Source organism: Meleagris gallopavo, chromosome 2 (assembly GCF_905368555.1).
Source record: "Meleagris gallopavo chromosome 2, MGAL_WU_HG_1.1, whole genome shotgun sequence".
In the NCBI taxonomy this organism is placed as follows: Eukaryota; Metazoa; Chordata; class Aves; order Galliformes; family Phasianidae; genus Meleagris; species Meleagris gallopavo.
Genome location: NC_139405.1, coordinates 87,068,769 through 87,084,380, shown reverse-complemented (window position 1 = coordinate 87,084,380; position 15,612 = coordinate 87,068,769). Strand labels below are relative to the sequence as shown.

Below are 15,612 nucleotides of genomic sequence, written 5' to 3'. Positions count from 1 at the left end.
CTAAATTCACATTTAACTTAATCAAATCACAATGGTTGGAAGAGTAGTACAATATTAAGAAATCATAGAATTGCTTTACAGCCAACATAAAAGAATGGTGAAGGAGGATGGACTTTCTAATCAAGACATGAAAACATGTCCCCCTCAGTGATCTAAGTTCTGTTGCTGTTCAGTATACTGGCTCTGAGTTGAAATAGTTTCATCCACAGGTCTGTAAACTTACCTGAATACAGAGAAAACCGTATTATTAAAAGCTGGGGGAATATTTTTATAACAGCTTCCTCTATTACTTTGGCAAAAGGGATCACCTCTAATTTTAAGGGGAGAATTTCACTTATGTAGAAAACAGATGTACTGTTTGAACACCCCATTCCCTGTCCTGGGACATCAGAGGAACAGCAGAGATGCTCTGTTGCCATTCCTGGCAGTCAGCAGGTGGTCCCCTGTACCTCTGAAGTCAGGACAGCCCAATGTGCTCCAGGAACATCCAAATAGGGCTTGTGCTCCATCTGCCCTGAACTTGTCTAAAGATACTTGGAGAAAGGTGTCTACAGCCATGGAGCTCCTTTCTGGTTTTCCAAAGTGAAACTTCAGCAAAAAAACTAATTTTCAGTACATCATTCTTTTCTCCCTGGCTTGGCCTCACAGATGGAAGCAAATTTTGTCAAAGATGAGATTTTCCACAAGCTGTAACCTTACCACCTCATTCCAATTAGGATTCATTAGGTAGTGAAGTGGTACTACGTATTATTTTGTTTTCATAATTACTGTGACATTTGTAGTTCAGGCTTTTCCCCTCCCCATTCTTCATTCTGCTGTAGAAGTACAATTCATTTTCTGCTCAATTATATTCTTGCCCTTTCAGTAAATGCATCCAAAGTAACTGGAAGTGTTCAAATGAAGTATGCCTTGTTCGCCCAGACTTGATTCACCACATTAATTCTGGAGATTACGGGTGAGAATACTTCTATTTTAAGTAAAAGTATTATAGTGTTGTAATAGTAGAGCTTTTTAGTAGAAAAAATGCAAAAGTATTGTGATCCACTCGAAAGCTCATAGCATGTAAGTGCAAATTACAAGTTACATGTTTCTCTCTGCCCCTCCCCTCCCCAATTACATCTTATCTATGCGATAGTAAATGTACATCTGTGAAACTTCTAAAACTCTAGCAAAATATAGATTTTAAAATAGAAAGATACTGAAAATCTCATCCTGGTAAGAGTCAATATTTGAAATACCTATCTAAAATATTCTCCAAATTACTATAATTCTTTTGCTCACAAAATGCTCTTTAGATCACCTTCCTTATTCCTCACTTTAATAGTTAAGAGAAACATTCATATATTTATTTATTTTTTACCCACTTTCCGAAAGGTCATTCTAGATACCAGAACTTTAGGTAGTATTGGAAGAAGGAAGAATAGGCCAAAGGGATCAAGATATCAGAACTTTGTGAGACTCAGTGGTTTTCTTGCTACCAGTTCTTATTCCTTGCAATGCAGAGCAGTGCCTTGGGAGGTTGCCTGCCTAGCAGTTGTGGAGCTAAATTCACTAATGAAGTCTATGGAAGTGCTCAGGTTTCAAACTGTGACTCTGTGCTGAAACTTATTGTACTTCATGGGAGAGATTTAAACTTAGGGAGGTAGGAGAGACAATTGAGTTGGGCACCATCAGCCACGTGGGTAGTTAAGGCCACCTGAGAGACTAGATTCTGCAGGTGTTTATATTCTCCAGTGACTACAGGCAGGCTGAGTAACAAGGCTTCTCCTTTAGGGGGTGTGAATCCTACCTCTGTCTTTCATATACACAAGCAAACAAGAAATAAATGGGTAAAGAGAGCACCCTCCCCTTGACTCAGGCCTTCTCCAGTAATGCATACAATTTTAGTTTGCTCCAAATGTGTATAAATGTGAGTTCTTTTTTGTTGTGCATATGTTTTGAAGGGGTTAATACTAGGTTCTGAGTTTAGCCTACCTTCCTCAGATAGAGTAGGGAGGGAGTACTTAAAGACAGCCCTTACTCTGAATAACAGGCAGAACAGCTGGGCTTTCTGCTGTGTCAACAGTGGCTCATAACTACTGCTGGTGCTTCAGCATTTGAAGGCAATGTAACCCACTGTGTGAAGCTGTCATCACCTGGTTTGAAGCATTATGTGAGCACAACTTCAAGACAACTTTAATTGCTTTGATCGAGCACCTTATTTTCTAGTATTTCTCTGAAGCATTGCACACTCATCTGCTGAAGGCTGATACAGTGCTGACCTCAAATCACCAGTTTTCATATCGTGTTCTTCCAGCCTACATTTACCCACAGAGGAATAGCCTCATTCGTATCTAATAGAATGTCTTGAAACATAATTTGAAACATTTATTTCTGGATGTTATTTTTAGTGGTGCTCTTATAGAGAAAGACTACATAGAGAAGATATTATGAACAGTGTGTCTAACCTTGCTTTGTTTGCTTGTTTTCTATCTGTGAGAAAGATGGAAAGCTGACAACTATACTCAGTTCTGGGGCATGACGCTGGAAGAAGGTTTCAGAAAGCGCTTGGGCACATTACCTCCATCTCATTCCTTGCTGAATATGGAAGCAATTCCAGTATGTATTGTGTGCAATTTATTTCTTTTTAATAAATTAATTTTTTGGAAAAAAATGTCGACATTTATAAGATTATGGTTAAGGTATGAAGGACTAAGTGCCTCCACGTTGCGTGTGAAAGTCCTAGAATAGTTTTCCTATCCATAGAAAGTGTGGCCATATCCATGGATATCAAACAAGGAGGAGTAAGAGCAAGTGCTATACATTGGGAAACTGTGCGCTAATATTCACTTATCAGTGTGAGAATCACAAGAATGATTTGGGTTAGAAGGGACCTTAAAGATCATCTAGTTCCAACTGCCATCTGCTGTGGGCAAGGAGACTTTTCATTAGACCAGTTTGCTCAAAGCCATATCCAGCCTAACCTTGAAACCTCTAGGGATGGGAAATCCAGAGCTTCTCTGGACAACCTGTTCCACTGCCTCACCACTCTCTGTGTAAAGAATTTCCTTCTAATAATGAATCTAAATCTCCCTTCTTTTAGTTTGAAGCAGTTACTCCTTACGGGAGTAAGTAGATAGATCAAAGATTTGCAAAATGCAGTAACTATAACACATTTTGGCCTTCAGTTTTTACATAGTTCAGGCAAATTATGCCATTGGAATATCTGTTTGAAGTCAATTGTCATTGATTGTTTTATATGTATAAAGAAGATGGGTTTCCAGATGGGAGGAGTTGCAGGGACGGTAGTGCTTAGCTAACAGTTGGCAAGGAATATGGGAGAGAGGGAGGGGATCATGTGCCTCTGCAATAATTTTCACAATCTTAAATCTTTTGCTTGAAGCAAAAGACTGGCTTGCTGAAAATTATACTGAAGAGGATTGTCAGAGCCAGAAATTGACAGAAATTGGGCTTTGGCAATCTGCCTCATACGCTCTGCTAGACTACTCTTCTCGCCAAAGAAGGATTGATTTCATTTGAAAATGTTCTGTCAAAAAGAAAAGAAAAAAAGAAAAAAAGAAAGAAAGAAAATGACATAACAGATTTCAGTGCAGCATTTACTGTGTGGGGGAATTGGTGCAAATTGCTGTTGTTCAACACTGAGATTCAAGAAAATTTGAGTTAATTTTTACTGTTGTTTACTTTTATTCTTGAGAAATAGAGTGTAAGGCTTGTATGGCAGGAACAAAAAGTGGGTATATTGCACCTAGTGCAGAGATTGACATTTACACTGACTTCTGCCTATTCCCACGTTAGACAAAGAACATCTAGGGAAACAAGAAAACGAAGGGTAAAATAAAATATTTACCATATTTCCTCTCTTCTATTCAGTTTGAATTAGCTGGTCACTCAGTGCTCTTTCATTATATCCAGCCCATTAATTCTGTGCTATTAAGTTTCCTGTAGCTTCTTTGACTGCTGCACTACTTATGGCCCTGTCTCCACAGACACATTTCTCAGGCACGTTTTCTCCAATGCTAATTATAAAATTTGAAAGCCATAACTCAACTGTCTTTGGCCCTTCCAGAAATTTCCAGGAGCTTGAATGGATTCTCTGAAATCCAACTCCATGCATTTATCCTTTTAACCCTCAGGAAGTCCTGGAAGTTGCTAGAGGCACATGCTTTCCACAGGAGCCTGAGAAATCTTTCTCACTGCTAAAAATACAAAGTAATAACATCTTTTCCAGTTTTTCCAGAGCTCTGAACATACAGAAAACCAGTCTGAATTGTACAGAAGCCCATCTCCAACCTACGATTTCTCTTCAGAAGTGTCAAAACTTTCTTATTCATACCCTAGGGTTTCTGTCTTGGATTGTTTTGATGTAAAAATATTTTTCTCTGAAACTTCCTATGAAGCTTCAAAACTCCCTAATTGTGTCCTATTCTGTAGTTTTCTAGAAGAACATCACCTCTTTAGTGTCTTTGTTCTGTCTCAGGAAATTTTCTGTCTGACAGATTTTAATACTTCCCATAAATGTAAGAAAACATACTTCTATTCATGTAAGCAAAAATTTAATCAGTAGATAATTCCATGTGAAATGGCAGTTATCAGGATTTAAATACTGAGTGAAGATGTGGTAAAGCATCTCTTCATAGCTGTCCCAATATCCATTGTCATGCATGATCCAGCAAGTTCATAGCGTGGATCAGGTTCACCGGGGGTAGAAATAATTTCTTTCAATTGACAGACCAGCAGCTGATCATAGGATCAACTTCTGCTTCCCCTTCCATGAATTTTTTTCTGATATTTTGTGAAGTATACCAATACTTTTAAAAAGACCCAAGTAATAAAAACCAGGCAAGCTTTATTAAAGTTTCTATTCATCTTTTGTATCCAGGTGACAGCTGAGAAGAAAGTAAAAAGGCATAAATGATGAGAAATACAGGAATGAATGTTTTTTAAAAATATATTTTCCGAGACTGTCTTCAAACCTTAATGGTTTGGCCTTCAGGTGACCTTGTTGAGTACTAATTTACCTGCGGGCTGGGGAACTGCTTACTTACTGTACATAAAAAAGGGCTAATTAAATGTTTTTGTGTTCTCTGGGATTATTACTGTCTTTCCCATTTTGCAGGTGAGAAAACTGAGAGTAATTTGCCCAGTCACGTACATAGCTGATAAAATGTCACAATCAGCGTTTGAGAGCTTTTGGCTCTAGTTAGTGCTGATCTGATTTAAAGCTGCTAGCTTTGCCAACGGAGAAAGAAAACTATAGTTATCCATTCATTAAATGCCACACTTTTTGATTTGAAATAAAAGCCATTTCTTCAGCATGCTACTGGTCTACTGTCTCAGAAATAAATGACAGCACCTGCTAACTAAGAGGTTGCTGTTTTCCATTGTGTCTTCGGGGTGCTTGAGAGAAACAGGTTTTTGTATAAAAGGGATTCTTTGCTCAATTGTGTCAGGGGAAAAAAAGATTCTAGGTTGCAAAGCACTTCTGTCTTAATCACTTCATATCCAGAGCAGAGTTTTAGTTCTTAGCAGTATTTGTTTGTGGAGTATAGGTTTTTCTGTTGTTTCACTGACTGACATATCCAACTGCAAATCTGCTTTCACAACATTACTGAGTGACAGAGGTACATTTCCTCTTAGGGAAAAAACAAGCAGCTTACAAGTTGTAGGTGAAGTCTGAGTATTCCTTTATAACTCCCAACCTTCCTCTTTTGCCCAGACTGGCAAACTCTTTTAAACCTTCACACGTATACATAGAAAACATGTAAAGGTTTAAAAGAATTTGCCAGTCATTTTCCTGATTCCATTGTGCCTTGTAATGGTGGATTATGGAGCATACGTTGAGAAACAATTGTCTGGACTCACCATTTGTCACAGAACAACAGTGCTTCTCAATATTAGGGTAGCAATTACTCGGACAAAAAGCTAATGTTTCTGGCTACAGGTCAATCCTGCATTTCTTAATGGCAGGGCTGAAGGCTAATGAGGGATTTGTTCTAGGATTTACAATGTGAGGCTATTAAATACACTGCCAGTAGCTTAAGAGATATGTAAATTAACACACTGGCTCAGACCAAAGATGTATTTAGAATTTTTTTTTTCTCATCTACCTCATTCAGAATGTAAGTGGTCGTTGCTCAAGATAGTGAGCTTAACATTTGCCAAATTTTGCTTATTTACTTCTTGATAGTGAGCAGATTATGAAACATTATTCATCTGGGATTTTGCCAGTACAATTATTCTTCAAAGTCAACTTTGTGCTTGCTCGTGAATCACAGAATCATAGAATAACTCGAGTTAGAAGTAACCAACAAAAATCATTGAGTCTGGTTCCTGGCTCAACACAGGAGCACTCAGAAATCAAACCCTATGTCTGAGGGTGTTGTCAAACTCTCCTTGATCTTCAGCATCTTGGGGCTGTGCCCGCTGCCCGGGGGGAACCCGTTCTCCTCTGGTGAAGGACCTTTTCCTAACGCCCAACCCAACCTCCCCTGGTGAAGCTCCATGCCATTGCCTCAGGTCAATACAACTCCCTCTGACTTCAGGAAAACATCCTGCAAGAGACTGCAGTGACTCCACGGTTGCAGTTTCATCCATCCACATCTATAAAACACTAGACAGGGGTTGGATCTCTTAAATGCAGCTTTCTGTTGCTGGAAGCTTTAGAGCTGTGATTTTGTTTGCTTTGATGTCTACCTGGAAAGAGCATTATTAGTGATGATTAAGCAAGATACTTATCTTTGCAGAATTTTTGTGCATGTCATTTGTGGCTGCAAGTCCCATATTTCTAACAAAATTTTGAAGAAAGCAGAATTCTGATTGCAATTAATGAAGATATTAAGATTAATATCTTAGCAAGATTAATATTACTGATTTGTTACATGTGAAGGTATAACTTTCAGATGAATATAAATGACTTAAGCATTTGCAGTATACTTTAAAAGTGAGTAATGGTATTTCGGACTCTCAGGCTATATGTAAACTTTATGAATCTCAAATACTTCAGAATTACTAGGTCTGGGGCATGTAGAGATGGTATCAATCCATCTGCTGTGACTGATTCCAGTTTCATAGCTGATAAAGACCTCAGACACAAGCTTATTTTTCCCTCACCCACTTCTTCTCAGCTGTGAATTTTTCTGTGGGAAGAAAATCAGCATATACAAACTGGATGAAGATGTTTCTGTTTCCCAGTGCATGTCAGAAAATCATCTGGACAAAGACAAAGTTGTAAAGTTCGATTTCCCAAGTAATCCTAAAAGAGCTTGTAAGACCTGGGCTCAAATATTTAAATTGTCTAAGGAATAGGTATCTGGTCTTGTAAACCACAAGGCAATTTAGAATAATTGTGCAGCAAGGACATTCAGAATCAGAAGACCAAGGATAAGTAAACCAAAATAAAATAAAAGATTTTTTAACAGGATAGAAGCCTTTGTTTCCACATGTGAGCTTGCTAGTAACAAATAATTATCAGGGAGTGTTTTGTTTGGGAGAAGGATCTCATATTCTGTATATTGTGTTTTCATCTGGAATAGTTGCTCTGAGCAATTGTTTGAGACAAATTTCTAGGCTGGGTGTCCAAGGTGGCTGTATGGCCATTCCTTTTTTCTTGTGCAGCATAAGCACTCTGTCCATAAAGTTATCTCATTGTTTTTAATTATTTAGTATTTTTTTTCATGTCAAACATAGGGCAGATTATTTGCAGCTGTACCAGATGGCTCCTGCATATGTGGATATTTGTGCAATTCTTACAGGACATAAATTAAGACAGAGAGAAAAGTATGCAAAAAATGACTGTTCAAAAGGTTTTTCTGAACAGTCCATGAATTCATATCAACATCAGATTGCAAAGTAGAAAGAAAATCAGTGGTTTTCATTTTGGAATGAGAATAAGTGCTGGAAATTGAAAAACCTCTGTGTAAAAGATGAATCAGTGAATTTACCCTCTGCTGATTCCCCACTGGTAACTAGAATTTCCTATTTCCAGCCAAGTGGAAAGCATGTCAAGATGAATAGGGTAACGTTCCTAACTTCATTACTGTTTGCAGCAGAATGCTTTTCCTTCCAAAAATGTCAGCTGGGTCATAATTGACATGTTTCATAGGGAAATGTTGCTTGAGATAAAAATCAGACAAAAACTGGACAGGTTTCTCAGGTTGGCAGCTGTGGAGCTCAGCTTTTCAGCACAGCTACTGGAGTGCCAGAAAGCCTCCAGCTCTCAGGGCACCCACAGCACCCAGGCACAGTGCAACCACCACACAAATGCTTGGCAAGTCACAGCTGCCAATGCTTGAGGCTTCCTCAATTCAAACATTATGAATGTTTAAAACAAAAATAGGGTCATTTTGAAGGCAAAGTTAGGAAATGAAGCAGATATACTTCATCTACTGCATTTTGTTTTAGGGAAGCTCCCTTCTGGAAGAAAAATTTCCTGAGTTTTTTGCAGCCACTTATGCATGGCCTGACTGGATTCATGATCCTTTGGACCAACGAAACTGTGGAGCATCCTGGGCATTTTCAACTGCAAGTAATAATTTTTTTTTTTTTTTTTCCTTTCAAAAATATCATGTATATTAAATACATAATGAAAACTTACAGTGATTAGTAATCAAGTAATTTCAACTTTCTGTTCAGCTTTTATTAGCAAAAGTTACCAGTTGAAAATGCTACATTTTTCATTCTAAGATGTCCCAATTTAAGCTGTAGAGATTTTCCTTTGCTTTTCATAAGTTTTTGTATCATATGGAGACTTCTTTTGTGACAGGACGTAGGAATAAGTCGACTAGTGCATTTTATCATTAAGAATGAAGTGACTCTTACTCATCTACATTCTTTGCTTGACTTCAATGTTTTAAAACAGGTAGATGTCACTTTATATATACATGTACACTTATATATCTGTCTATTTGCCATTGTCTAATCCTTGAAATTCAAGTAATGAAGTGTAAACTTTTCAGTGATTTTGTGAAAAGAAAACTCTGAAATTTCTCAGGTGTTTGTGGAAAAAACTATTTTCTAATTCTGTAAATAAACCAATGTCAGTAATGCAATTCAACCTCATGTGATAAAACCTCTAGTTTTATGAAAAGTGGACATGAGTGTTTGTGTCACTTTTTCAAAGAAATTATAGTGATCAGTTTGGTTAATTTTTCTTATGTAGCAATAAATCTCAGTACATATTAAGATATCTACAGATAGAGGAAAAAATTATGCAGTCAAACTTTGACTTGATATGAACAACAGGTCCTGCTGGATGCTGGTTTCTGCTTCTTTAAATCACAGCATAAGGAGGAATGTCTTAATTTCACTTACAATTTAGTGAATCTGTCTGTCTTTAAGCCATGAATAAATATGTAAGAACTTAGAATCATGACTATCTGATCTAGTTCAGACATCTGTGGTTCAGACTTTCTCAGAAAGAGAATTTTATGTGAATCCCACATTACACCTTAATATGAGTAATTCCACATATTTTTTCCACTTAAGCAACTACTTACTTCCAATTAATATTTTCTTTTTATTTTGTTTTTCTCTCCTCCTCATATAAAAGAATGGATATAGAAAGGAAAGAAAAGGGATTCAGAAATTCAGCTGCAGAGATGGGAAATATTTGTATGTAGTTTGCTCCAAAAGTAATGTTTCCTATTTATTTCCATTGGAAAATACAACAGATATAAAGATCACAGTAGCACTATTTGCTAGAGCAAATTCTCAGCTACAAAACACTATTTTTCAATATAGTCACCACCAGTAGTCAATCTGTGCAGATGAGCTGATGGAGGCACTCTTCATTTTGTGGTGTGACTCTTGTGCATGGCCATCCAGAACGTGGCTCATCTTTCATATTGCTGTTATCACTGCTGTAATGCACCACCCGCTGCCTCATTGTGCTCACATCCACTGTTTGGTTTCCATAAACATTCAGCAAACGTCACTGAACATCAGCGAGTGCAATTTTTTCCACATGGAGGAATTAAGTGCTACACCGTTGCTTCATACGCACTTCCATGTCAGATGACATTGCGTCAGGTTACCCCTCTGCTGCCATCTGTCACACAGCAACAAGATGTAATTGAATTTTGGTGGGAAGATTCAACCTCTACAGTCATGCCACCAATATTCACCTCTAATGTTCTGGATCCATATAATAAAATGGGAGGCATTACTTTCAGAGCAGCCCTCATATCTTCTGCTGAAGTTAACTATATATGAATATGCAAGTACAAATATAGAGATTATTATATGAAATTATGTAAATATCTAATTTGATATTTAGATATATACCAGTATATCTACTAATAAGTTGTTTATGGTACTTTACAATTTACCACTCTTAAAATTCTTATATAATATCATATTATATTTTATGTATACATATATATACATATTATATTATATATACTATATGTTATATAGTGTATATATATATATTATATTATCACAGAATCACAGAATCACCAAGGTTGGAAAAGACCTACAAGATCATCCAGTCCAACCATCCACATATCACCAATAGTTCTCACTAAACCATGTCCCTCAATACAAAATCCAAATGTCCCTTGAACACCTCCAGGGTCACTGACTCCACCACCTCCCTGGGCAGCCCATTCCAGTGCCTGACCACTCTTTCAGAAAAGTAGTATTTCCTAACATATATCCTGTATATCCATAACGATATCCTATTATATATAATATCCCAATTGTTTTGTAAAAATATGTCCCCAGGTAGAAAATGTTGATGTATTTCAGTCACTCTTTTACAACAACCACTGAGAAGCTCTGAGTAATTATTTGGTTTTGATAACACAATTTCTTTCAAAACAGGTGTCGCAGCAGATAGAATAGCAATTCATTCTGATGGTCAAATCACAGACAACCTTTCTGTTCAGAACTTGATCTCTTGTGATACCAAGAATCAACATGGATGTGGTGGTGGCAATATTGAAGGTGCTTGGAGATACTTAAAAACACATGGGTAAATATTTTATTTATGTTTCAGTTTATCTTAACTTGAGCCATTCACTTAAGTTACATGTGTTATAATGATGATTTCTGATCTTTTGTGATAAAAAGATTTAGCTCTGTCTTAGATCAGATTACCCGTATTCATCTCATCAGAACAATCACACTCTAACGTACACTTTCTTCAAAATGCCGTAGTGAAGTCCAGGAACTGGGAAGCATTCCCAAAGAAGTATGTGAAGCCTATTTTGAACGAGATAGCTAAGGGCTCTTGCTGCAAAAACTATTCAACTGTCTAGCTCCCTTTCTCCAAGCCTCATTATATCTCGATATTTTCATTATGGTAACCTCTCCAACTATAAGAAACACAAAAAAAGTCTTTCTTTTTGTATCTAAGAAAATATCATAAATGCAGTCAGAACTTGTATTGTGTTTGGGATACATGCTCTTGATGTTAAACAACCTTGAGAAAGCAACCAGTTGCGTAATACAGTATTTTAAATATTCAAAATGTTCGAACACTGTCTTCAAATAAAACAAATTATCACGTTATCTCAAGATTGTTCCAAAATGCAACACTGTAGCAAGGACTGTACATTAATCTTTCTTCCTTCAAGTTGAACTTCTCAAAATTAACAGTCCACAAACCCTAAGTGGACAGTTAGAAGCCTGTTGAAATGGCAAGTAATACTCTATAGAAACACAGAATTTCTTAGTTTGAAATGAATGTTTTTTTAATTATTATTATTTATTTTGGAGATCACCTGCTCAAAGTATGAGTAGTTTCAAAATTAGACAAGATTTCTTATGATCATATCCCCCTTGTTTTGAGAATCTCTAGGGATGGGGGTTCCATAGCCTTTCTTGCAATGTTCAATCATTCTTGCAACAAAGAACTTATTTAAAATTTATTTTATCTAATTAGTGTCTTCTTTGGCCAAACTTGTCACCAGTACCTTTCAGGTGTACATCTCAAAGAAGAGTCTTATTCTGTCTCCTCTGTGATCTCTCCTTATGTAGTTGAAGACAGTAGTTAGAATTCCGTTTAGCCTTGTCCAGACCAAAAAAATTAATGTCCCTCAGCTTCTCCTTGTATATCACATGCTTCAGTGCCTTAAGCACCTTTATGGCCTTTTACTTGCCCAGCTTGCCATTGTCATTATCTTGGATCCCATGCCTGAACACAGCATTCCAGATGTAAGCCCACAAGTGACAGTTTGAGGGAAATAACCATTTTTCACAATGCCTTGGCTATGCTCTTGCTAACACAAACCGGTATTGTGGATCCACTTTTGTTGAGGAGGCCCACTGCTACCACACATTCAACCTGATGCTGCAGACACTTTCCTGTTAAATTGCTTTGTACACTTTGTACACAGCACTGCTGCATGGGCAGTTTTGTCTGTCCAGTTGGGTATGTGTCTTTGTTAAACTTCATGAAATTTCTGTCACCTTCTTTCTCCATCTTCTCAGTGTCCCTGTGAATAACAGCCCTGCCCTCCACCATACTGACCACTCACCAACAGTCTGGCATCCTCCACAGATTTACTGAGCATGATTTATGTTCCACTGTCAAGGCTCTTAATAAATGACACAGTCTTAAGGTAGGGAATGTCACTAGTAAAGAGCCACCAGTCACTAGTCACGGTACAGTCTAGTTCAGTTTTTGGCTTTGTAACCAACTCACACAGCCCCACTCTCTCACAGGCTGATGTAGAAATTGCTGAAAGTGTTGCTAAAGTCAAGGTAAATTGCATCTTATGCTTTTCTTATTCACAGTGGAGCTAGTCATGTCATTATAACCAGATTACTTCATCTGGCCATCTCATCATGGGGACACATGATTTGCCCTGGTGAATCTGTGCTATTTCCAATCAAATCCTTGACCTTTATGTGCCTGGAAACAGCTTCTAGGAGGATTTGCAATATCTTGATTTTATATACCCTATACTTCAGCTGTTTCTCACATTGTAAAACTTATTTTTGTGCTTTCTGCTCCATACAATAATCTATTTCCCCTCACTTTCATGCACTCCCATCCCTTAATCTTTCTTTCACGTGCCTCGTATTCATAGGCAGCGAGATCTCAGGTCTGCTGTCTGTCAACTTTTAATTTTAGTTTATAAAAAAGCAAACAATCCATGAACAGATCAGGAGAATGTCAGATGTGCTGCATCATACGTCACAGTTGTCATGGTAGCCAGGGGATCCAGGTGAAGACCAAAGCACTGTCATTCACACAGACATTGAGTATATAAAGCAATCATTCTGCTTGTCCTCAAGTGTACCAGAAAGGTGATCTATTTTTGATCAGATCAGATGAGGATTCCAGGGCTTAAACATTGAACTAGTTTTTACATTTTTTGAGTGGAAGACCCTCTAGGTAAGTGATTACAGCAGGAAATAAGGGACTTCACCTTGGTAAAAGCCTCAGCACTCATTTAAGTAAAGACAAAGTAAAGAAATTAGTTATGGCTTTACATTTTAAGAAATTGAATAGGGTCCTTCTAATCTGTAGCTTATGCTCTTAACAGAGTAAATATAACTCTTGCTAGAGTTGTTTGTCTACCATGCTAAGGATAGGAGCACAAGATTTTCCAGTGTAAATAAGATAAAAGATTCATTTCGATCAGTATTATCTCCACAGCTCTTGGAGATAGTTGTTTTTAAAGAAAATGGTCTAAAGAATGCAGAAATAGGACAGATTTTCTGTGTTTCTGTTCTCCCTGTCTGTTAGCTCAGTATGGATATATCCATCATGACTCCATAATAATAAATTTCTTCCTATAGCAAGAAGCTATATTTTTTTTAACCTAAAGCAGTGTGGTTACTGACACAGCATTCTCCAGAGGCAGTTTAGGCATATACAACAGTTAGTTCCTTCGATAAAAAAAAGAAGTTGTGCTGAAAATGTATTGAAGCACTTTATTTACCCAACTGTATCTATACTTCAGATTTCAAAGGATGTTCACTGTTACTCCTTTGCCTGACATCTCAGTGTATTCACCAGAGACTTTTCAGCCGACTGCCTGAGTAACCAGTTTGCAGGGCAAACATCTGAAGGTTCTCCAGATATCTGACACATCTCTACAGTCCACAGCCATCTTCTCAGTCCATTACACATCATTTGTGTTGCTCCTGAGTCAGCTCCTACACATACATCATCACTGCACTCTTACAGATGTTTGCCTACCACTCATATTTATTCCCCATTATTGATCCACCATCAAAGTACCAAACTTGAAAATATTTCTACTTCCCATTTTTATAAACCATTCTAAATCCTGATTTGTGTTCTTCAAGTTCAAAAGATCCATCAGGATTCCACCTTAAAAAAAAATCCAAAGAGTGAGGACAGATAATGGAGGAACACAAGAATGGCTATACAGGGTCTGAGCAAGGGTCTTTCTAGCCACAAGAGCAAAGGATAACACATTCATCTAAAAGCCTAAGCAAAAATAATGGTTCACTAATGTGGATCACTAAGCTATTTTTCTTTCTAATGCCCACAATACTTTATTTTAACTATGAAAAATTGGAAATATATGGGGTAAAAGTCTGAAGTGTCTTTTGAATGAGTCCTGAGAAATGGTGCTTGTTTCCTAACGCTTTCAGGTAACTTTTATTTTATGAGCCTGTATATGGCAATCTTTTTTTTTTTTTTTTTTTTTTTTTTCATTATCTCTGTAGCCTGCAATAGGTAGAAAGCACATTGATTTTCTATGTGGAGTTGTAAATTTTCACAGCAGGTGTTCAATGATGTATTAGAGTTCCTGGTTTTCTGATTACTGAAGTGTGCTTATCTCCAATTTTTGATAGATTTTCAGGAAAAAAAGTGCTAGTCTAAACTATCCCAGTGAAGTCAGTGGAAGATTTCCATAAAGGTTGATAAGGAGAACTTTCATAAAAACTGAGCACACAGTTAACAGTGAAAACTGCTAAATGAGTAGCCGAATTGCTCTTTAACTCTCCTTTTCTCTTTGTCTTTCTCCATTAATTAAAGAATATATCTTTATTCTAATTCCAATTATTCTTTCTTAATTTTAAAAATCTCAATAGCAAGTCACAAATTGTGAGGAATCAGTTTGGTTTGAAAATATCTTTTTTTGAATGTGGTGCTGGAAATTACAATTTATATAGATATTTACATGTGCACACAAAACAAGCTGTTATTTCTACACAGCCATAGAAATGAAGCGTAATCAATTTTGTAACAAGCAATAACAGCCCATGTACATGTGGCTTAAATGCCTATCATTACTGAATTGAAAGCTGGGAATACAGACTGTCTTCAGATATTTTGGGAGGGATTGAAAGGGTTTGTCTGTGAGTAAACTGAAGATCTAAATGACATCAGCCTAACTACCCTTAGATGGACAGTTACTTCTCATGTAGACAGAGCTACTGCTTCTTGCAGTTACTGGGCATGTTGGTCTATTTTGGGAGGAGGAAATTTGCTAAGAAAAAAGACTTTTTCCTCAGAGTCAGTTGTTCTACCATCAAAAGCTTAATGAGAAAATACCAAGAGTAGTTGAAGCACACATGTACTAATCTTGTAAAAATCCTGATGGATAAGTAAACACAAGCAAATCTAATTATCCTTCAGTCTGTGTGAATATAGTTTGTTCTTTTTCAGATTCAGCAAGTTCAGTA

The 15,612-nt window shown here is 37.1% G+C and overlaps 1 protein-coding gene across 3 annotated transcripts in view; it reads left to right on the top strand.

Moving 5' to 3' along the window:
- The window catches only part of TINAG (tubulointerstitial nephritis antigen), a 47,555-nt gene that overhangs the window by 7,496 nt on the left and 24,447 nt on the right, over window positions 1–15,612 (top strand). For all 3 annotated transcript variants that reach the window (XR_014881563.1, XM_085217892.1, XM_085217893.1), the window contains 4 exons: window positions 866–955; window positions 2,484–2,598; window positions 8,401–8,524; window positions 10,822–10,972. Coding sequence is in view for 2 of the 3 variants with exons in the window: in XM_085217892.1 (XP_085074018.1) it covers window positions 866–955; window positions 2,484–2,598; window positions 8,401–8,524; window positions 10,822–10,972 (480 nt within the window). In the remaining variant the exon portion in view is untranslated. The remainder of the gene's footprint in view (window positions 1–865; window positions 956–2,483; window positions 2,599–8,400; window positions 8,525–10,821; window positions 10,973–15,612) is intronic.